Source organism: Ammodytes marinus, assembly GCF_949987685.1.
Source record: "Ammodytes marinus genome assembly, chromosome: 8".
NCBI lineage: Eukaryota > Metazoa > Chordata > Actinopteri > Uranoscopiformes > Ammodytidae > Ammodytes > Ammodytes marinus.
The window spans coordinates 30,063,621-30,088,620 of NC_137212.1; the positions used below are offsets into that span (position 1 = coordinate 30,063,621).

At 44.4% G+C, this 25,000-nt stretch overlaps 1 protein-coding gene across 1 annotated transcript in view; it reads right to left on the minus strand.

The window, feature by feature from the left end:
- Window positions 1-25,000, minus strand: part of naaladl2 (N-acetylated alpha-linked acidic dipeptidase like 2) — a gene marked incomplete at both ends in the record, with an annotated part of 343,065 nt that overhangs the window by 148,505 nt on the left and 169,560 nt on the right. Inside the window, 2 exons of the mRNA XM_080032883.1 lie at window positions 19,997-20,125; window positions 20,853-21,040. Coding sequence (XP_079889009.1) covers window positions 19,997-20,125; window positions 20,853-21,040 — 317 coding nt within the window. The remainder of the gene's footprint in view (window positions 1-19,996; window positions 20,126-20,852; window positions 21,041-25,000) is intronic.

The following is a 25,000-nucleotide window of genomic DNA, read 5'->3' on the forward strand; positions in this document are numbered from 1 at the left end:
TATATATATTTGCTTTTGTGATTGGGTTTATGTTTCTTTACACTATGCATTGTGCCGGTGAGGTAGAAAAACGCAATATAAAATGTTCTCAGCTGTCTGAATCCTAAGCTTTTGTCAGCTGTTGTCCACAGCTAACGTGTATAGCTTGTCATCTGGGCTGAGTGCCTTCTGGTGTTATTCCTAAATTGAACGAACAACAAGGCTTGTTGTATAGACACTGTTGAGACAAGAGTGGATAGTGGAAGGAAACAGAATACAACAGTCAATCAAACAGAGGCTTATCTCAACTAGCTGGCCCTGATGTCGCCCTGTTCGTCTGTCACATTGCGTTTAATTAAAGTTTTCTTTTTATCATGGTATGTCAAGGGGAGAGAGCTCTGATGTCCAATCGTCCCCACTGACTGCCACTGACACACTAGTTGTCAACCTTTTTCTATTTTATATATTTATTTCTAAAGGCTGGTTGCTCTCTGCATATTAACCACTGCTGTGACACCCACTCTTAACTGAATGAATGCCAGTAAATAATACCTTTAACCTTGCATGGACGTGCCAGCATGTACCTCCAGTGTCACATTTAAATGTCTCTTTTCTATTCTCACACTTTTCCATTTACTCCCACAAAAGACTAAAAGGACAAAAGCATTTACATGCACATCAATATTCATGAAGGGCATTTCACTAGCCACTTCTAGCTAATTGTAGGAGTTAACAGGGTGGGAATAAATGCTTGTTCATGTGTGCACAATTTCAAACTTGATTGCAAATCATAATGGGGACGTTGCACACAGAGGGCAGACTTGTCAAAGTATTGTTTGCCATATTCAGCCTTCTTTTTTATTTACAACAGCCTATTAGTGTTTAATCCAAGCCAAAATATGTACCTGATTTCACGTTTTCTGGATTATTAACCTTATGGCATTGCTATTCAAAACAGTTCTACACCACAAAAAAGAACAAAAAAAGAACTTAAATACTTATTTCAACAATGTAAAATGAAGACATTACAGAAAACAAAGGCTGTTTGAATGTCAAATGTACTCTTTGGCGATGCCAATGTGCAACAAACAAACAAAAAAGATTGACTCAAAGGCAAAGCAACTTTTGATAAAGCACAAACAAATATGAATATCCAAAAGAAGTAAACCAGGGCATGTCCATATTGGAGCAGCCACAGGGCTCGTCTGATGGAAGAATTCAGCGCTGGATTATTGCCTATTGTTACGGAGAGACGTTTGCACCTTTCTGCTAAAATAAAGTGAAATGGTTGACAGTCATTTTGTCACGCCGTGACCATTCTCTCCTTCTCATCCTGTGTGTGTGTGTGTGTGTGTGTGAGAGAGTGAGTGAGTGAGTGAGTGAGTGAGTGAGTGAGTGAGTGAGTGAGTGAGAGAGAGAGAGAGAGAGAGTTCCTTCAGAGAATCAACTCCTGCTATGACTCACTGCCAGATTCTTGTTTTCACCCATGTGGGACACTTCAGGCTCACATGATGTCCAGATAAATCTTTGACTGTTTCATTGATATTCTGTTTTTCAACCCAGTCTCCAAAGTCTCAAAGGTTAAGCGTGCAAAGGGCAAGCACATAGAGAAGTTCGCGGAGCAGAAATTAAAGACTCCTTAAATACCATAAAAGGTACCAATTGTAACAAATGAGCATCAACTGGGATGAGAACTGGTGATTGTGAAGACCATAGCATATGATTAACATACATTATAGGTTATACATTATCATACTCATCAAACCATTTAGAGATGCCTGCGTCTGCAATTATTAAATGTATTCAGCTTTGTATTGGCGGGTAGCCAGTTCACATTAGCCTAAACGTAACAGAGGAAAATATCATGGTAACACTGACCCGAATTATTGTTTGTTAAGTTAGTATTCAAAGCTTAATTCAGTATTTGTAATATTGTACACCCTGCTTCCTGAAATACCCCCCAGCACAGTGCTTTTTTTGTCTATAGCTGTAACAATGTTGTCTAAGACCAAAGTGACAGCAGATACAGTACTATACTATAAACTATTCTCAAATTTTTGACAGGCATGGGAGTTTTGAATATTGGCCTGTAATTATTGAGATCACTTTTGTTTCTTATTGTGTATATGACAATAAACACTTTGAATCTTGAATTGTCAGGATTGTACCAAAATGGCAGGCCAGAACCCAATAGCATGACAACAAACCGTTCAGGTATAGCAACAAAGTTTAATAAAGAATCAAACCAGGTAGTAGCGAGGCAACAAGTCCAAGAGGGGCAGGCAAAGGGAATCCAAAATCCAAAAGGATGGGTCAGAACACGAATAGGCAGGCAGGTAAACAGGCAGGAATTCGGAATAGGCTGGAGAGCAATGTAACACAAAGACAATCTGGCAGGGAACTGAGGGAATGAACCGGTATATATACTGTGGGGCTAATAGCTGATGGGGAGCAGGTGAGTGTGGTTAGGCCAGGTGGAAGTAATCAGCGGGGAGTGCAGAGCAGGGGGGAGTGGCCGGGTCTGAAATGACAAGAGAGTTAATATGGGAACAGACAAGTGACAAAAAACTAAATTGTGGCTGAAGTAGTGACAGAACCCCCCCCTCTAGGGACGGCTCCTGACGTCCCACCAGGCTGATCAGGATGGTCCCTATGGAATGTGGTGATGAGGTCGGGGTCCAGGATGTGGCGAGCCGGGACCCACGAGCGCTCCTCAGGGCCATAACCCTCCCAATCAACCAAGTATTGGAAACCCCTTCCCCGTCGTCGCGACCTGATGAGACGATGAACCGAGTAGGCAGGCCCTCCATCAATGAGCTGGGGGGGCGGCGGGGGTCTGGAGGAGGGCTGGAGCTGGGACTCTTTAACGGGTTTGATCTTGGATACATGGAAGGTGGGATGGATCCTCATGGAGCGAGGAAGACGGAGACGGACTGCAGCAGGATTGATGACTTTATTGATGGAGAACGGACCCACAAACCTGGGAGCCAACTTCCTAGACTCCACCCGGAGCGGAAGGTCCCGTGTAGACAACCAAACCTTCTGACCCGGAGTGTAACCGGGTGCAGGGGTCCGACGGCGATTGGCATATCTCTGGTATCGGTCGGACGAGCGCAGGAGAGCAGCACGGGCCCGCACCCAGGTGCGCCGACATCGCTGGACGAACGCCTGGACAGACGGGACACTGGCCTCTCGCTCCTGCTCAGGGAACAATGGAGGTTGATATCCTCGAGAGCACTGGAAGGGGGAAAGACCTGTTGCTGAACTTGGAAGTGTGTTGTGAGCATACTCCACCCATAGGAGCTGCTTGGACCAGGAGGACGGGTTCTGGGATGTGATGCAGCGCAAGGCAGTCTCCATCTCCTGGTTCATCCGCTCAGTCTGGCCGTTGGATTGAGGATGGAAACCCGAGGATAAGCTGACCGTGGCCCCCAACAGCTGACAAAACTCTGTCCAGAAACGAGAAGTGAACTGCGGCCCCCGGTCGGAGACAATGTCACAGGGAAGGCCGTGCAGACGGAAAACATGATGCAACATAATTTCAGCTGTTTCCTTGGCAGATGGTAACTTGGGCAACGGAACAAACTGAGCAGATTTAGAAAATCTGTCCACAATAGTAAGAATAGTGGTGTTACCCTCGGAGGGAGGCAGTCCGGTGACAAAGTCGATCGAGATGTGGGACCACGGACGATGAGGAACAGGCAGTGGCTGAAGAAGGCCCGCAGGGGCATGGCGAGCGATCTTGTGCTGGGAGCAAACACAGCAAGCAGCGATGAACTCCTTGGCGTCCTTTTCCATGGTAGCCCACCAGAACCGTTGCTTCAGCAGGGCTAGAGTGCGCCTAACCCCTGGATGACAGGCAAGGCGAGAAGAATGTCCCCACTGGAGGACCTGAGAGCGGAGATTCACAGGCACATACAGACGATTATCAGGGCAAGCACTGGGGGCCGGGTGGTCGGCCTGGGCCCGTTTTACCTTGTCCACAATGTCCCAGGTAACTGCGCCGATGACCATCTTAGTGGGGAGGATGCTCTCAGGATGTGTGGGAACATGTTCGGATTGGAACTGACGGGACAGGGCATCTGGTTTGACGTTCCTAGAACCTGGGCGATAAGACAGGGTAAAATCAAAACGATTAAAGAACAACGCCCACCTGGCCTGACGGGAGTTCAACCGTTTGGCTGACCGGATGTACTCCAGGTTTTTGTGGTCCGTCCACACCACAAACGGATTCTTCGCCCCCTCCAACCAGTGCCTCCACTCCTCGAGAGCCATCTTAACCGCCAATAGCTCCCGGTTTCCAACGTCATAATTTCTCTCCGCTGGGGACAATTTGCGGGAGAAAAAGGCACATGGATGTAACTTTTGGTCTTTACCTGACCGCTGAGACAGGACTGCCCCCACCCCGGAGTCTGACGCATCCACCTCAACGACAAACTGGCGTTCTGGATCTGGTAGGATGAGGATGGGAGCAGAAGAGAACCGTGACCTTAACTCACTGAACACCCTTCCTGCAGCAGGGGACCATTGGAAGGCTACCTTTTGGGAGGTGAGGGCTGTCAGGGGAGCTGCTACAGAACTATAGTTGCGGATAAACCTACGATAGAAATTGGCAAACCCCAGAAATTGTTGAAGCTTCTTACGAGTGGTGGGGACCGGCCAATCCACCACCGCTTTAATCTTGGTGGGATCCATGTGAATACTTCCGACTGAAATTATGTATCCCAGGAACGACACCTCAGTGGCATGGAACTCGGACTTCTCGACCTTCACGAACAGCTGGTTCTCTAGGAGTCTCTGGAGAACCCTGCGGACATGCTGCACATGGTCCTGTTCGGTCTTGGAGAAGATGAGGATGTCATCAAGATAAACAAACACAAATACATTGAGAAAATCCCGGAGCACATCATTCACTAAGGCTTGGAATACTGCAGGAGCATTTGTGAGTCCGAAAGGCATTACCAGGTACTCGTAGTGGCCCCTAGGGGTATTGAACGCCGTCTTCCACTCATCCCCCTCCCGAATGCGAACTAGGTGATAGGCATTCCTGAGATCAAGCTTGGTAAACACAGTGGCCCCTTGCAAAAGTTCAAATGCAGAAGAGATGAGTGGGAGGGGGTACCTGTTCTTAATGGTGACATCATTCAGACCGCGGTAATCGATGCAGGGCCGGAGGGATTTGTCCTTCTTACCCACGAAGAAAAACCCTGCTCCAGCAGGTGATGAAGAGGGACGGATGAGGCCTGCTGCCAGTGAGTTGTTTATGTATTCGTCCATGGTCCTGGTCTCCGGGGCTGACAGAGAGTAGAGCCTCCCCCTGGGTGGGGATGAGCCAGGGAGGAGGTCAATGGCACAATCATACGGGCGGTGTGGGGGAAGAGAGGTGGCCCGTACCTTGTTAAACACCTCCTTTAAGTCGTAGTACTCCGACGGGACACCTGAGAGATCTGGGAATTCATTAGAAGAAGGGGTGCTGCAGGCAGGTAACAAGGCAGATTTCAGACAGACCGCAAGACATTGATCACTCCATTGTAGAATGGAACCGGTTCTCCAGTCAATGTGTGGATTATGTTTAATTAACCAAGGATACCCCAAGACCACTGGCTGCTGAGGTGCATTAATCAGGTGAAAGGTTAGTGATTCAGTGTGGTTACCTGATATGCCCAGATGAACAGGAACTGTGCGATGGGTTACAGTGCAGAGGAGGCGCCCATCGAGAGCAGTAGCCTCAATAGGCTCGGCCAAGGGTTCCAGGTTAATACCCAGCTGCATGGCAAGGCCCCGATCCAGAAGGTTGGTGTCAGCTCCCGAGTCAATGAGGACAGCGACAGTATGGGACAGACCATTAAAGTTGAGCTGGGCATGAAGTAGTGCTCGAGAGGGACCTTCAAAGTTCTTGATGCGGCTCACCAGCGCCCTCTGGATTCCTGGTGAGCCCTGTCTTTTACTGGACAGGATGACACGTAATGGCCTCCCTCTCCACAGTACATGCAACAGTTCTCCCTTTGGCGCCGTTGTCGTTCAGCAGCTGACAGCCTGGTCCTGCCCAGCTGCATGGGTTCAACTGGGTCACTAGAGGCAGCAGCGGTAGGAAAACCCGTTGAAGTGGAAGGTGAAACTGGAAGACGTGGAAGGCTACGGGAAGTGCTGGTCAGTACCTTCTCTCGTCTCCTCTCCTGGATACGTCCATCGATGCGGATAGCGGTGGCGATGAGAACGTCCAAATCCCCTGGAGGATCCCGGGCCGCCAGCTCGTCCTTGATGGCATCAGAAAGTCCGTTGTAAAAGGCGTCAGCCAGGGAGGAAGAGTTCCAGTCACTCTCTGCAGCGATAGTCCGGAACTCGATGGAATAATCAGTCACTCTCCGGCTCCCCTGAGCCAGGTTAAACAGACCCCGAGCAGCCTCTCGACCAGGGGTAGCATGATCAAACACCTTCCGAAGACCCTCAGAGAAGGCAGCCACAGAAGAACAGAGAGCCGACTGCTTCTCCCACTCGGCGGCACCCCAGTTCCGGGCCCGCCCAGTAAGCTGGGTGATCATGAAAGCCACTCTCGACCTCTCCGTGGGATATGTGAGAGGTTGTAGTTCAAAAGTCAATGAGCACAGAGTCAGAAAGGAGCGACAGGTATCTGGAGCTCCAGAAAAGCGCTCTAGAGCACTTAAGCGGGGCTCTGGCCGGGAGACAGCAGGGACAGGAGGGCTGGTGGGTGGTTGAACCGCTGGGGTCTGGCTGTCCAGCGTGAGCTGCTGGAGCTGGCCGCTCAGAACCTCAAAATGCTGATTGTGGCGTTCCGAAGCTTCCTGGAAAGCCACTTCCATAGCGGTGAACTGTCTCGAATGCTGGTGTAGGGCGGCACCTTGTGCTGCCACTTCTTCCTTAAGAGCCTTTGTGTCGGCTGGGTTCATCTTTTGGCCAGATTGTACTGTCAGGATTGTACCAAAATGGCAGGCCAGAACCCAATAGCACGACAACAAACCGTTCAGGTATAGCAACAAAGTTTAATAAAGAATCAAACCAGGTAGTAGCGAGGCAACAAGTCCAAGAGGGGCAGGCAAAGGGAATCCAAAATCCAAAAGGATGGGTCAGAACACGAATAGGCAGGCAGGTAAACAGGCAGGAATTCGGAATAGGCTGGAGAGCAATGTAACACAAAGACAATCTGGCAGGGAACTGAGGGAATGAACCGGTATATATACTGTGGGGCTAATAGCTGATGGGGAGCAGGTGAGTGTGGTTAGGCCAGGTGGAAGTAATCAGCAGGGAGTGCAGAGCAGGGGGGAGTGGCCGGGTCTGAAATGACAAGAGAGTTAATATGGGAACAGACAAGTGACAAAAAACTAAATTGTGGCTGAAGTAGTGACATGAATCTTGGTTATGAGCAGCTGTAAACCAGCAGGTAATTTAGTTGGTGAACTCTACAAGGATCCAACCTATACAAAATAATTCCCTTTCTTACGGCTGCTATCTTCTAACTGCTCTGCTTATGCAATGCTGTGACCTATTATACCCTTGTTTTCATCAAACTATGGTTTTAAAAAATAAACAGCTGGTTATAAAAGAATTGAGTTGACCCAAGGTTATCGTATTCACTCAACACTTTCATAGACCTATGCCATCTTTTTATGCATTGCCGGCAATAAAGAAAAATACCTAAACCTAAGTCACAGTTTAATATTGGAGATAGACTATCATTCCATCAGCAAGACTGGCGATTTAAAGTCAGGCCATGTACCTGTTCTCTGCTTTCTCCTCTCTTAAAAGCAGACACAGTGCATTGGGGTCGGGTGGGTGGGAGGGGTCAGAGAAAGTCAGAAAGAAAGAAGAGTCCTTAGAAGTATAATGAAGGAAATAATGATACAAATAAGAGGTGTAAAAAAATGGGAGGACAGAGAGAATAAACAAGTGAAGGAGATGGTGAGAGAGAGAGAGAGAGAGCAAAGAGAATGGGTAATTTAAGCCTGTGGTGCCACATCAGGAATTCATCCCTGCGTTCCAATACCCATACTATATACTATTTAGTATGGTAGAAAAAAGATTTAGGATGTCTCGATTCTCGTGGAAAGATTTAGGATGGTTAGAAATACCTGGATGTCTACTACATCCGGCCGAGATTTTTAGTGTTGAAAACAGCATCCTATTTGGGCGATTCTGACCCATAATCCAGTGTGCACCTGAAGTGATGTCACATCGACGGAGCCTCCATATGAAAACAAACAGGGATGTGACGGATATAAAAGCAAGAGGCAAGATCAAGGCGCAATGTTATGATGAAATAAATAAGTAAAAGTATGTCCCAGTAAAAGTATGTCCCAATAGTATGCCTACTGCATACTTACTAGATTATTTTTATCGTCAGATGTAGTATGTTGAATAGAAAAAAGTAAGAGTATGCGATTCGGAACGCAGGGCATATTTAATTTCTTTGTCTGCTATGATAAGGAGAGAGTGAAATAATTTTGAGATCTCAGCTTACCACTCAATACCACCAGATCTACAAAATCACATGTGCCATAGGAGTGGCTTAGACATAAACGCTTCAAACTAGATCATCTTCATGAATGGGTATTTGGAAGCTTTTCTTGCCTAAAATTGTAATCCGTCATATTCTAGTTACGTTAATCCTAGCGACAGCTTTTTTGGTCAGATGTAATTGCCGGCTTGCCCCTTGTACCGCATCTCCCAGAGATTCTTTGGAAACTGAACAGTGTCAAGTATATGACGTCATCGCTCGCGGTTGCTTTGTTTTTCTAGCCCTGCGTTCCATATCACATACTCTTTCCTTTTACTACTCTACATGCTAAAGTATAGACGAGTTTAAGGGCCACAGGAGAGAAAAAAACAGATAAGGAAGATTTCTTTTCATTATGTTGAGAAATGTCAAGAATAAAGACGAATACTCCAAAATGCTATTGGAGTTAGTGGCCATTTATGTATTTTCAGCATGCTACAATTGACGTGCATGTATTGGTACATCCTAAATATTTTTTTGGCATACTAAATAGTAGGGAAGTATGGGAATTGGAACACAGGGTAGCTCTTTTCTTTTTCTCTGGATCTATCCGCCATTGTGACTCAGAAGTAATAAAATGTAGCTGCGTTGCTCAGACTCATAAGAGTGAGTCTTTGGCGTGAAAGGCAGTCACAAGCTCTCCCTGGGCAGACCCAATGCTGCGTTCAGTTGTACTCAGAAATCCGGAAAACTTCCGACATGATGGTGCACTCAACATCAGTAAACAGAATGACATTTTCATCAATTTGGATCATTCATGACCTAGTACTATGTCTTATCTAAAACGAAAAAAAAAACACAACTTCCGGATGCACACCTTTGTTTTTTTGTACGTCAAAAAGTATTCTAGGACCAACCAAGACCTCTCCTGACCTTAACACTCAGTTTACACGTTATATCAAACAGAAATAACCACAGTTATTGTGTAATACATTATGCAAGAGAGAGAGAGAGAGAAAGCAAAGGATAGTCAACCGATCTTCCTCATTGTATTAAGAGTCTTAATACAATGAGGAAGATCTAGTTCCATTTTCTGTTATATAGGAAGGTCTTAAATTAAGACCTTCCTATATAACAGAAAATAGAACTAGAGGGCTGCTACCAGAAGGTGTTACTATTAAACAGTCAATCTACATCTAAACCACTGAATTTAATGTTTATCAAGATAACTTAATTCTAAAGTAAGTACTGAGCAATGCACAACAATATGGTGGACATATTGCCCTCAAGGTAATGTACTATGTACTGTAAAATACATTGTGCATTAAGAATAACCCCAACATTTCCACTCTGCACTTTTCTCCCTAGCAGTTGATACATTGATTGCTGAGTGGGTTAAAAGTCAACTTTGCAGAAGATTGCCCAGAGAGGAAAAAGTGCACTTAGGGAATAAGCATGGATTAATCCTCGCTGAGAGCAGTTATTTATACTTCAGGTTCATGGGTTATGCACAAATGAAGTCTGTAATCTGTTTTTAATTTATTTGGCTTCTAAAATTTATTTAAGTAGAAATGAATCTCAGGAAAGCTCTGGCTACTGGCCTTTTGCAAACCAGACAAGCTCCAGACTACTGTTTGGATGAATGCATCACACCACAGCACCTGACTAATGTCACAGCCAGCAGTAATGACAGTGCTCATTCTTCACCTAACACAGATTTTCATATGCGTTCCTCTACTTATGTTGTTGTTGCTGTGATATGAAAGCGTGATGGAAGAGCCAGGCTGACAGTCTAATAAATACCCTCTGAGCTAGAGCTCCGTCTCCTCGTCATTATGCATATTCATGGAGCCCTGCCTCACTCACACACAATGCCTTTCCTGACAGTGCAAGAACTGTGTAATTCAAACATATTGCAGACAGCGTACTATTTCAAACATTATGCCAAGTGTGCTGTCGAAACCATCTCAGATGGGCTGCGCGCATGGCCATAAAAGGCAGACACTCATTCTGGTTGATTTAGCTTCTTTTTTTCCACTGGTTTTATGTTGGGAAAACATATAAATTAAGACTCCCCTTGCATATTCCCTAATGTTGATGATGTTCATATTTACAATTCACTGTGTGATTCTAAGGCTGCATTGTCATCCTTTCTTTATATTTGATAGCCTGTCACTGTGTCATAATTCAATTAAAATATCAGCTGTAATTTTCCCGTTCAGCGCACACTCTAAGAGCGAGTAGAAGAGAGGACGATTTGTCACAGTGAATTCAAATTGTGTTCAAAATGCATACTGGAAATATGGGTAGGAAAGGGATAGCATTATAGCCTTTATGTGAGCTTTGAGAATTGTCTCAGGTTGAAGACACTTGGGGAATCCGATCAGACAACTAGGTAAATGCAAAAATGTTTCTGTTATGGATAAGTGAGGGAGGATTAACCAATGACACTGAACCAGGGGTGTGACGAAATATCGTGGCATGAAATCTTGCAATATGAAAACACCTTGATATTGTTCATAGAAGTAAAAAATGGCATTACGATATCAAGTCACGGAGGCTACTTCCATATTGTTTAATACAGTCTATGTACTTTTCACAACACTCTAACGCTCTGCGCTCCACTCAGCGTTGAGATTGCTGTGGCATGTCTTTGTTCCCACCGCCCGATGGTCCCGAAGCCCTAGTTCTGCGAATGATTTCGAGCCGGGCCGATGGGGGGCACCGCGGATGCGGGGCTGACGGCCTGTACTTTTAAAATCTCTGCGGGATTTTCTAGGTTAGTTTAATTACTTTTCATATTGAGTACAAGAACTGTAAATGCTTTATATTCCTGTTTTGTGGGAATTAATTATGTCCTTGTTGCAACAATAACCCGCTGTGATTCAATCGCTCCTAGAAAGTAACCTATATAGAGTATATGTAGTACACATAGTTATCATTAGTTTGAGGTTTTACACTTTTAGTTAGGTCATCTTGTTGCAGGCCTTTATCCTGTTAATAGCATATATCTTATTCAGATTCAGATTCAGATTCAGAAAACTTTATTGTCTGTCGTAACAGAAAATCGTCTGTGACGTGGCTCGACATACAAACACGATGATGTAATGATAGGCATTCATACAACAACATTGATTTCTGAGAGCACACACAGTGTGTATAGATCTTTAAACAAGTATAAATATTAAAAAACTAGTATACATATTAAAAACTCTACCACAAACAAGTAAACTGAAAAATAACTGGATGATAATATTGTCCTAAAGACAAGGAGTGCATGCCTTTAAGTTGGCTGTTCTTCTCTAAACTAAAAACCTTACCTAAGCCAATGATGTCACAATATTTAAGCAATCCTTTTGTGACTAAATTGTTGAATCGCCAAAATGCAGCTCTTCGGGAGAAAATGCCTGCATTCAAACAGACAGAACACTGTGAAATGTAAAGGTGGGGTTGATGCACCGTCGATCGAAGCGGGCATATGGGGCAATATATAGGCAATTACGCTCTTGGTAGCAAGATTTGAATTGAAGAAGTGTCGAGTTGAGTGAGATATTGTCCGGTGGCGATGAAGAGAAAGCCAAGCTGGATGGAAGCATGCTGTATACAATCTGCTCTCCCTTTCTTCTTTCCTTTAAAGCAGGATTTACAGCAGCACTAATGTCCCTAGTGTATTTACGACCAGTCAGAATGATGTCTGAGCATAAGGTTTATAAAAGCATATTCAGTAAAGAAGACGGGACAGGGGTGGCTGCTATGAGCATCTAAAGCTTCACATGAAGCGACATTGAATGAATTAATTGGATAGAAAAAGCAAAGCAGAAGCAGGGGTTCCAGAATATGCGTGTGCTGACGTTTATTTTGGTCATGGCTTTTACAGAGGCTGCCTGCACCTTTGTTAAGAGCAATGTGATTATTTAAACGTATGTCGGCATGTGCTTAGTTCAGTACTGTTGAACAGATTTTTGAAGACTTTTTTTAAATTGCAGACACTATAATAAGTCAACGCACAAGTACATTGCCATTACATTTCTACAATAAAAATCCAGGTTGAAAATAGAAATGTAATGCTGTGCTATGTTCCCAATCCCAAGGTACAATATTGTACTTTTTGGTGCAGTAGGGGAAGGTGGGGTTATTTGTGCGTTTTGGAAGTTGCAAAACCCCTTGTTTCTAGAAAACCGTGGAAGAAATTGGAAATGTGACCACATATTTAAGAAGAGCCATCCATTTGACTCATCCTGTAAAGAAGGGAGACACAAGGAATAAGATATAAGCACATTTAAGCTCAAAAAACTGTGTTTTGCCTTTCAAAGTAAAATTTCCATGATCAAGGTTTTTTGATTATTGTGTCTGAACAATTATAGACACGTTTGAAAACATTTGACACATGTTTTAGTGCTTTGGTATGCTACACTTTGAGTCTATATAGTTAGCACAATGTCAACCCTAAATTGCTGCATCATGCCTATTATCCAAAATTCTGGGGATGGGGTGATTTGTGCGCAAGGGCCTGGGTGAGTTATAAGTAAGTAAGTAAGTAAAATGTATTTATAAAAGCACATTTATGACAGTTTGCACTGTCCAAAGTGCTGTACATAGTGCATTCAGTAGGTAAACAATGAAGGTACAATAACAATAACCAAAATAAAAGACGTAAAGCCCATACATCCACATAAACACAGATAGTAGTGCAGAGGTAAGATAGTTAATGGGGAGGAAACACCAGGGTGTACATATGGGTTTTGAGCCTTGATTTAAAGGCAGAAATGTAGGGGGAATCACATTTGTCAGGTGGCAGTTGGTTCCACAAGCACGGAGCAACTAGTGCAAAGTACATTTCTGAGAGTTGTGCCAGTGGCATGGCTGTATACGCTGGTCACCAAAAGAAAGTGATTGTCTACAGTAGCTCAGAAGAGAGTGACATCTCAATTCCACTTAACGACACCACTGATGAGAGTTCAGATGGCCAGAAAGATGATGATGGTGACTTTGTCATTGTGACACAATGACAAAGTCACCATCGTCAAGACAACTTTTTTTCCGAAAGCTATATTTCTTAAACAGTTTATTCCAGATCCAAAGTTTTTATTGCCAGGGATGCACAACATCCTGAACTATATGTACATATTTGAGTTGGAGACATAACTGTCAAGGCCTCACTTTAAAATCACTTTGAGTAAAAAGTTGCACAAATCACCCCACCTTCCCCTATATGGCTACTCCAGGAAGGTAATTTTTTTTTATTTTACTTCACTGGGTTTTTTGAGAGTTGACATTCTCTGTGTAAGCAAAATTGCCATTGGTTACAAATCTAATGGTCGGATTTGAACCCACGACCACTGCAATGAAGGCCGGAGCCAATATGGTACGCGCTCTATCCACTACGCCACCGGAGCACCCTTCTTCTTCTTTCGTGTAACATCAGAGGTCAAACTCAGTGTCTTGTAGCCATACCCTTATCTCTGGTCCCACGTCAAAGAGGCTGGCCTGTATAGGGGGCAGGTGGTCATGATATGCAGTCACTGTTTGTTCAGGGGGACCACACTCGCATGCAGCGCTGTCTGCCAGGCCCCTTTTATTCATTGAAGATTTGAACCGGCCGACCCCAGTTCGTAAACGGTTCAGCAGAGTCCATTGCTGGCGTGGGAGATCATCTCCTGTGGCGCCATTTTCTGGATCCAAGATGTAGCGGTGGATGTGGGTTGGCCCAGCCCTCTCCCACTCATGCTTCCATCTTTAGACAGGTCTTGAGTCTGTTCGGAGGAGCTGCTGTCTTTGTGGTGTTATGGAGGATGTGCCAATCATGCTTCTGTGCTTTCCTTGCTAGGGCGAGAGTGGCAGCCTCTCGTCGTAGGCCAGCCGGTGCGATTCCTGCAAGGACTGGCAGCAGGACGACAGGCGTAGGCTTCAGGCACCCAGTGAAGATCCGGAGGGCATTGTTGATAGCCACATCCACCGTTTTTTTGCGCGTGGACTTCTGCTCCAGACGGGGGCACAGTACTCTGCTGCTGAGAAGACCAGGGCTTGGGTTGATACCCGTAGTGCCAGCGAGGCAACGAATCACCGCAACCCTTGATGTTGTCTTTGCCCGGACATCTTCGAGGTGTTGTTTGAAGGACAGTGTCCGATCCAGACGCACACCAAGGTATTTAGGGGCTTGCTGGGACTCCAGACGCTTGTGGTCAGCGTATACCTCCAGTTCCCTCTTGGCGTCTCTGTTGCAGAGATGGTATGCTGCTGTAACGGTCTTGCCGGTGCTAAGCTGTAGGTGCCACGTCCGTAGGTAGGCTACTAGGACGTCCATGTTTGGGTCGAGACCGTCTTCCAGTGCCTTCCATGTGGGTCTTCTCAGCATGATGGCAAGATCGTCTGCGTAGCCATACTTTCTGGATGCTGTATCTGGTAGATCATAGATGTAAATATTAAACAGCATCGGAGAAAGGACCGACCCCTGTGGGACACCGTTCCTTAGTCTTCTTAGCCTGCTGCGCTGGCCATCGCTGGTCTGTAGGACACAACTGCGGTTAGACAGCGTCTCCAAAATGCATTTTACCAGACGGTATCGTACGCGGCGGTCAAGTCCAGGTACACTACCCCAGCTTTCTCATTCTCCTGGAAGCTGTCCTCGATGTCTTGAGACAGTAGTGTAACCTGGTCCACTGTGGACCTACCGCGACGAAAACCGGCGGGTCAATCACTGGCTCAATGCGGCAGTGCATCATTCTTTCCAAGATCTTAAATGGAACACAGAGCAGCGATATAGGTCGGTATGCCTTGGGGTCTTCAGTAGGTTTGTTTGGCTTTGGCAGGGCGATTACAGAAGCACGGCGCCAGGTCTTGGGAAGCTTGCACAGAGCCAGCTAGATGTTGTTGTGCTCTGGTGCATAACAAACTCTGGGTGGATGTTGTCACGGCCTGGAGCTTTGCCCGGCTTGAGCTTGCTCATGGCCTCACTGAGTTTGTCTGCTGTGAAATCTCCTGAGAGGTTGGAATCTGCACTTGCCGCCCTGGAGAGGAAAGTCACCTCCTGCATTATCAGGCGGGCAACATCTTTGTCTGTGTCTGGGAAGCGACCGTTCTTCAGGAGCTCGGACGCAATGGCATCTGCTGTGACTGGGCAGCTTGGGGGCTTTGTGTATCTGCCTGTTAGCTGGTTGATGGTTTGCCACGCCTTGCGACTAGAATGGGTAAAGTCAATTGACTCAACAACTTCAGTCCATCTGTCTCTACGCGTGGTGTCCAGTTTCTGGAGCAGTGCCGCTGCAGTCGCATCCACATCTTCCCTGGAGCTAGCCCTCTGGTGGGCGCTCAGGAGGCGGCTGCACTCCTCGTCCCAGCCAGGGATGTAGTTCCTGTTGTAACCGCGTGGGATGGTCTTTTTTGCCGCTCCCAGGAGGACCCCACAGTAGGCTTCATAGGTGGCGTCCACGTCGGCTGCATCAGGGTCTGGCAGACCAGCCATCCTTCTTTCCGTCTCCTAAGCAAATGCCTCCTAGTTAGCCTTCCAAAAGTTCCATCTTTTGACAGGTATCCCTGGTACCGGTTGCACCAGTGATGGGACTTTAATGATGGACGGTCGGTGGTGTGAGCGGGGAAACCTGTCTAGGGTGCGTCTTTCCGGTTTCGGTTCATTGCTCTGGCACACAGCGAAGGCCAGGTCCGGGTTGGTAGAGGTATGCCAGCGTGCAGAGAAGAAGCTTGGCGGCTCCTTGGGGTTGTACAGTAGCAGGGCATCGGTGCTGGAGGCCCATTCGCTCAGTGCCACTCCGTTCGGTGTTGTGTAGTGTATGTGTTGACAGTTGAAGTCACCTGCGTAGATGACGGGGGCAGTTATGGACGGGAGTGACGTAGCAGACAGCTCTGATGGTGGGGGCTTGTATACGTTGATGACTGAAGTTTCCTGGATTTTAGTAACCAGCCACTCGATGTTGGAGCCTGGTGGGGATTGGCTACTGGCTGACCAGCTTAGGTCAGTCCTCACGAAGGTTGCCACTCCATGCTGCTTGTTGTGGATGGACCCAACAAGATGGAAACCTGGCATCTTGTGTATGTTATTGTTATTGTTAGTGCAGTGTGTCTCCTGCAGGACCACAACCGCTGCCCCATTGGAATCAGCCAGGTGGCGTACACTTTTGAGTTTGCCGGTGGTAAGGCCCTCAACATTGAGTTGGAGCACCGGCAGACCACGGTTTGACGGTCGGGATGACCACACGTCCTGAGTGGTACGCTCCTCCATTCCTTGGCCTGCCAGCTCTTGCTACTTACGGGGAAGGCCACGTGAAGGCTGTCGTCTTCTCCCTGGTATTAATGTATCTTTGAGTCTACAAACCATATGAGCTTGATACACTTGATAATACAATACTTTTAAAATAAGAGACGTATGTACTCCACTGGCTATATTACAGATGTGTAAATGTTGCGTGTAGACAAAAAATTAGTAAATCTACAGGAGATCAGGGGAATAAATTTACAATATACGTCATACACTGTCTTGTCACCCTTTTGTTCCTGCCTGTGTGCCCAGTATAGGAGCATGAATCTTCCCCGAGGATCGATAACTAACCCAAAGACTCAAATAAAAGTACTGTATAGCTGCAGACCTGAGGAGACAAAGAGGGGAGGGCATGGTAGGAGTGAGAGAGATTTTAATGAGGAAAATGAGATGGTGGAGAGATGCTATGCTCGCTGCTGATGAAAGAGTGAAAGAAGGGAGAGTCAGCAAGGTGTGTGTGTGTGTGTGTGTGTGTGTGTGTGTGTGTGTGTGTGTGTGTGTGTGTGTGTGTGTGTGTGTGTGTGTGTGTGTGTGTGTGTGTGTGTGTAAGTGTAAGTGTGTAGAGCTTAAGGGAGGAAGCACAAAAATAGGAGGAGGCGGCAGTGGAGGCAGAGAAAGGTATCATTGTGACGATGAGGTTTGTTCTTTTCAAAAGGCAAAGTTTTTTTTTTTCAAAGTTAAGAAATGGTGGAAGTTGATAATAGGATGAATGCAAGGGGTGAACATGTCTGCCAAACATATCTAGGTCGGACAAGAGACAGTTTGGGACGGCAAACCATAAGAGGTGCTACACCTAACCAGTGGAATGGCCATAACGGATTGTGTGTGAATGTAATGTGAATTGTGGGATGGCACTGATAGTGAAATAAGTTTTATTTAGATCATATTGAGTGTCATCTCTAGCCACAGAATAAGTGACATACTTTAAAGGTCACATATTATGCTAAATGCACTTTTTAAATGTGTTCTAACATATCCATGGGTCCACGGTGTGCCTAGAGACTGCCAAAATAAATAACAAAATAACAATCTCTCCTTTTCTCACTCTCCCCCTTTCTGAAACCCCCATCCCTCCCCCCCAATATACTCCAGTCAGAATTCTCCTCGTTTCTGACCTCACAAACTGGAAAGCCAGAAGCTTCCACTGTGCAGCCCACACCCCTATTTCTTATTGGTCCACGGCCCTGACAGACAGAGGGCGAGGCATATCTGGCTTCGCTTCCGGACAGGGGGCGGGGGGAGCTCAAAGATTGTATATTTACGAGGGGAGCTGCAGCTCTTTTTAAAAAAATAGGCCATTGTGAGATTAGCTGAACATCAGCATAGTACAATAAATTATCTGAAAGTTTTTTTCAGCAAACAAAAACTAGGGCTGTCAAGCGATTAAAAAAATAATCTAATTAATTACAGGCTCTGTGATTAATTAATCTAAATTAATCGCATATTTTTATGACACTTTTATACCTGTTTATAAACAGCTGTATAGCCTGCTACAGTTTGTTTCTCTCTCTCTCTCTCTGTCTCTCTCGCTCTCCGTCTCTCGTAACTTCTGTCTCCACAACAGACAGCGCTGCACTGCCACATATGCCTATGCCGATTCATTCACCATCGTCGTACTCATATACTCATAGGCAAAAATATTGACACACACACACACACACACACACACACGGGGTGGGCGGCGGGAGACGAGACAGCTAGCAAACAAAATTGAGACACAGAGGAAGATTGAGAGATAGGCTACTGTTTTGAACCTATATTGTTGCACCACTAAATCAATAATGCCCAGACACTGCGGAGAATAAAGTAAGATGTCTTCCTACCTTCATGCTTATTTTCCATAGAGCCCTCGGCCCCGCCCTTTCCTCTGCTTCTCTCTCCCTTTCACCCGTGCGGGTTGTAAGCTACAGGCGCAGCTCGGTGCAGCTCACCGAGCTGCGCACCACTTTTGCACCGGGTCAAAGGGCATTATAGAAGTGCAATTAATCTGCGTTAATTTTTTTAATCGCATTAATTTTTCTGTGATTAATTAATCGAAATTAACGCGTTAATTTGACAGCCCTGAGAAAAACGTATTAGGGACCACTAAGACCATATAATATGGTGTATAATAGTACCGAAAAGTGTATAATATGGGAGCTTCAAAGCAGAGTCAGGAGCTCATAAACACAGAAAGCCCTGTGTTTATGAATGCTACAAATCAAAGTTGACTTTGCTTCACTGTCGTCATATTACCATTATGAATCTGATTATAAATACATGACCTTATCTCAATGCATCCTGCCGTCTCTCTTTGACCCTGTTTCCACCTGGCATTAATATGTGGTTCTGAGGAATCCGATCGTTATATGTAAATGTAATATGCTTGTTCACACCTGGCCTTAACAATGCGTCTTCTATGCGCGTTTGCGATCCGGATTCGAATTCCCCGCGCTGTATGGAAATCAGCTCGTACATCATTTCCGCTCATACTGTTGTTTTCTGTTTTCTGTTGTCTGTTTACCTGCAACGGTGCGCTTTTATGACGTGAATTGTCGCGTGAATGAGTATGCGTTTCCGCCCAGTCACTCGCCGCAGTTGAGTGGGCGGGGCCTAATGTGTATGAGATGCGCATACGCGTTTCCACTGTTAATGGGTATGTGGATAAGTGGTCTCAAACCACCTCCGAATGTGGATAATTTCAATGCGCATTCAATGCGCATTGAGCGTGTTTCCACCTGTAGTTAGCGCGATCGGATCCTAAAAACCACATATTAATGCCAGGTGGAAACAGGGTCTTTCACTCGCTTCCTAAACGACGCACGCACCGCCATCACGTGCCAGCAAAGATCTTTAGGACTGCAAGTGCTGGTTTCGTAAAAACACAACTGCTTTTGTCCAAAGGGGGGCGCTATAATAGAGAGCAGCGGAGAACTCAGATTCACAGCATTCTTAAAAAAAAAGAAAAAAATGTAAAAAAAAATGTCTAACTGTAGTAGCTGTGTATCTGTGTATCTGAATCTTATGGCAGTGGGGGCGGGACCCGATAAGCCTTTGGCTTCTCCTGCTTCCCTTCGGACGATAACACAAAGTATGTGTAATTGTCCGGAAGAATAAAGAATAATAAAAAAAGAATAATAATATAATCAACCCAAAACTGAAAGTTCCTTGTAGTCAGTTTTAAATAAGGTTACCCTTAATATACGAGGTGTGCTTCAGTTGAAACACTTGAAATGTTTGCAGGTGTACTTGGCACTAGTCACCATATTGCCAGTGGTGTTAACAGGAGTGGTAGAGCCAGAACTTGTACTTACCCTCTGGATATCTGTCGTGAGTTGCAGCAGTGTTGGAGAAGCTGTAGCTCTGAGAGTCTCTGTCCCTCTAACTGGAGAGTTCAGGCTTATGTAGGCCACTGCACTGCTTTTGAGGACAACACTGTTATCCTGAGAGGAACAAACACACACACACACACAGGTTGCCATCATTACATTCCCCATGAGATTCATAATTGGTGTCATCACACTCTTCTCATTATCATGATTACCATTATCCAATATCTTCATAAAGTGTCCTTTCCAGTGCGAAGGATAACATATTTGTCCATTGTTCTTCGTCTCCTGCTGTTGCTAGCAATGCTATTTAATCCCATTTAAGCCGAAATCAGGATAACCCAAAAGAGTGGAACATAAGGTGCAAACATGTATTTCAACACTCATATCTTTAGGATATATTTGAAACTTACATAAGAACAAAACATCAAAGAAATTCTACATTTCAAATTAGGCATATCAGATAATTCCTTCGACTTCATGCTTGTTTTGTGGTCTGACAAGCACTGTTAACTGTGGGACCTTATATCGACAGGTGTGTGCCTTTCCATCATGTCCAAACAACTGAATTTACCACAGGTGTACTCCAATTAAGCTGTAGAAACATCTCAAGGATGAAACAGAATGGACCTGAGCTCCATTTTAAGGTTGATTGCAAAGGCTGTGAATATATATGTTCAAGTGATTTCTTATTTTTTTTTTAAAGTTGTCATTTTGGGGTATTATGTGTAGAATTTTGAGAAAAAAAAATGAATCCAGCGTTTTGGCTGTAACATAAAGAATTGCGGGAAAATTGAAGCGTTGTGAATACTTTCCGTATGCACTGTATGTGGTTGCTGACCTTTCCCCACTCGAAGGAGCCGATGTTCCCCAGGGCTGAGCCTCCCCACGAGCAGAAAACAGTGGTACGGTCCGGCACCCAGCCTCGTTTGGTCTGCTCCGTCAGCGCAGCAATAAGCTGATTCATAATAGCTGAAGCCCCGCCTCCCTGGTCGCTGTCATGACGACTGCCAACCAGCACATAGCGATCTAAAAGCATATAAAAAGGGCAATAAAAAAAGTGGAGCCTCATTTAAGATTTTGATTCATTTAGTTGGATAATTAAAGCTAATAAGCAGTCATGAAGGCCAATAAGAAACCAGTTTCTACTTTTGAGTTCATATCAATGTTGAGCACTAGATGACATTGATAAAATGATGGATATTGAAGAAGCAGACGTTTGTAGGGCACTTATAAAGAAAACAATATTTATGACGTATTTGCAAACACCTGAGTGCACACAATATAACAGAATAACATATATTGTGCAAAACAACATTACTGCTTGGCGTGTTTTCACTATTGATTGAACAAAAACATTTAATGTTGGGAAATATATGTAAAAAGCAGAATCTCTCTTTACAAAGCACATCCCTTAAAGTGGCTACTAGTAACTTTGTCGGTTGGCGGCCCCTTTGGACAAAAGCGGTAGTATTTTTACGAAACCAGCTGTCGTAAAGCTGTTTTCTAGCGCCTGCCGGCCGTGCGAGTGTCATGATATTAGGATGCAGTATAGTGTATGTCCGTGACTTGAAAGTGTGAGGGCACGGACTATTTTCGGCTCCGTGAGAGTGGTTAGTGACACTGCATCAACTAATGCCAGTCAGTGCCACACACACCTGATTGCAATGAGTTGATTCAGTATTACTAACCACTGTCACAGAGCTGAAAGATTCCGTGTCCTCACAGAAAGCGAATGAACGAGAAACGCCAGTATAGATCACGATGAGTTAATGTGTTTATGTTGTTGTAAATAATGACTATTTCAGATGAATAATGGTCTGATGATGATGGAGCAAAGTAAACTTTGTTTTAGTACCGCTCATTCATTTAAGTCTGCAGGACTTCACTCCCGTGAAATTGTGTAGGCCTATATGTTGCTGGGCAACGCCCTCCTCCCGCCCGTCTATCACTCTCCCTTTTAGCTTTTCTTCTTAGAAATTTCTTTTTTTCTTTGATGGTATTTTTCTCAGCCCCGTTATCAGTCATTATGACGACAAATTACTGTCTCAAACAAGGCTCCCGCTCCCCTTCCCTCACCTGGAGGGATAGGCTTCTCAAATTGCGTTGCTGCGCTACACTGAAATCTGCGACCAATGCGAATATGTGACCACAGAGCCTGCGTGCGCAAGCTGAAAATCGTACTGGGTGTGCGACCAGACCAAATGCAGTAAAAAAACTATATAAAAACGTCTTTCTTTGCACTGATGGTCTCGTTTGCTGTTAAACAGCCTCATAAATTATCAGAGGAAACATGAGGCTGTTTAAAATATATTTAAATGTTACTCGTAGTGGCTTTAAATAACATTAATTACACCATAATTTTAAACTTTATTTTTTAATCCCGTGACAATACATTCAGAGTTGATTCCATATGGATCATTTAAAATGTGCATTCAATGAGAAGTGCAAGGTGTATGTGCCTGGTATTGGATAGTGGTAAGGCTATATACAGATTAGGCCTAACTGTAATGATCCTCCTCTGCTTTGTGCAGGTGACGTTATATATAATTGTTCCGGGACAAATGAGAGATTAACAAATTGAAAAGAAAATTATAAAGCTCGGTAAACGTATCACAACATAAAATTCAAATACAGTGTCTAAGTAGGGTTTTTCCAAGGATACACACTCATCATATCACATTAACACACATTAACACACACAAGTGCTCCAGGCTTCTTTGTATGCCTAACATATTCTACAAAGACCGAGTGTTGAGTATGGGTGCACAAAGCAGCTTCCTGCAGGCGTAGAGAAGAACAGAGCAAACCTCATGGCTCCCAACACAAGGCACTGAAGACTTTGTTTGAGAAAAGAGGCGCTTAGAGAAGCCTGCTAGCTTAGCCAAAGACACTAACAACGTAACATTGCACTGAGAGGAGTTTCGAGGGTATATCAACAATTAGGCCTGTACTCCAAACTGCTTCAAATCAGTCAGATGTGAAAGTGCAATTTGCTTTTATTTTTTTGTGCAGGCAGACCAAAACACAGCCAGCGGTATGGTTTGAAAGCACGCTCTATCATTTCTGAGAAAGGGGGGCAGGCTTTATTCCACATTACCCACTGGATATATTGTATGATGCTAGCCTGGCACCGCCCGCCTACCTACTTCAGCTCAATTTTTATTTCCCTTCAGTAGTCAGTCTGGGTCTGCGGTATATTTTCGTGGGCCTTCTCAAGATAGATTTTGGCATGACCAACCAGCGAACAGAGGGAGTGGCTGAGAACAATGACGTGCACCACTTTCAGTTGCAAAGCCGGCGCATGATGTACAACGCTATGTGATTGGTTGGCAGATCCAGAGTCGCACCGGGCAGATCCGATAGTTTTAAACTTCAACAGACACCCGCCTTAAAGTGTTTGTCAATTGAGCGATTCCAGACCTTCTGTACAAATGAAATTAAGTACGATGGACTGGTAGGACCAGGATAGCATGATGCCCTATCCTCCAACAAAATATCAAACATTCCCTACTTGGCTTCCTCTAAACGTAGGCTACTCTTCTTAGAATACTGTTAGGTCCCTGCATCAGGCCTGTTTCCCCATGCTAGTAGCTACAGTATAGCCCAGAATATGTCTATTGTCTAGTATGTTGTGGTGTCCAAAATGTCTTCTGTATTAGATGTTTGCTTGCTGTCTTGTCTAATGTTTCTCTTTTATTTAATTATTTTTGTCTTATGGCCTTGTCTTTACACCATTAACGTCTCTGTTAGATTTTGCCTCATTCTACAGAATTTGATTGATTGATTGATTGATTGATTGATTCAATTTATTTCAGACATATCGAAATTACAAAACAAAATGAAAAGCATGAACATACAAAAAAATATGTTCAAATGATTTCACAAAAAAACAAACAAAAAAAACATATTGAATTGATATGCCTGAAAAGGAGTAGGAAGAAGTATAAACTTATTTAATCCTACCCCTTTTCCACAGCTCAATAACTCATATTTGTTATATTAGCTTCCTGTGTTCCTTATAATCTTTTTTACAAATCTATACAATTCTTAATACTATATTTGATACAATCCATACAAATATACAACTTGAAACTATAATTGTTTTATATTTATACAATCCATATATCTATATCTATTATATACATACATTTATACAAACATATATCTATGTCTATTATATGCATTTATACAATCCATATATGGAATGAATGGTTTCTTCTGTTTCATTTATCCATTCACACATGCAAGGGGTTATTGTTATGTATTGCTGTTGTCTTTGGTGTTGAAAATCCCATAAATAAATCAGATATATTGCCGAGAGCTCTATGACTCAAAACCTTTTCCAATTGTGCATGAATATTCATTTGGTTTCGGGTCATGATAAATGAGCACAGAACAGAACATGCCAACTCCAACAACCGGTTAAAGCTCTTCACTCCTTCAGAGATTTGTGGGCCATATTATCTCCTTTTAGTGGCCCATTACGCCTGCCTAATATCACATTGTAAATCAGTAAGGTCATTTTGCAGCAGTGACGGGGCAGGTACAGGTACATTAGTGCTGCATTGTTAAGAGTAAGGGGGAAGTGGGGAGGGTTAAAAAGGAGAGGACAACTGTAGGGGCGAGGCATGGACATTTCAAAAATCGCTAAGCAGAAAGGCAGCTATTTTAACATTAAGAGGAGCAACTTATATCTGGATATGTCCTGATCTTACACAGGACTGGGACGATGGAGGAGAACTTAGAGATTCATTATAAACTTGTTCAATGTGTACAACTCCCCAAACCAAATTTTTTTTTCTTGATTAATAATTGAAATGTTGTCATGCTTTGATAATTCTTCAATAAGTAAGTACATCTCGTGAATGTAGAAGTTCTGACTTGAAATAGCAAAAAGACAGAATGACACGCGGGGGGGGGGGGGGGGGGGGGGGGAGTAAGCAGCAGCAGATATGGTTAACAGCTTCACTAGTCTCACTATTTAAT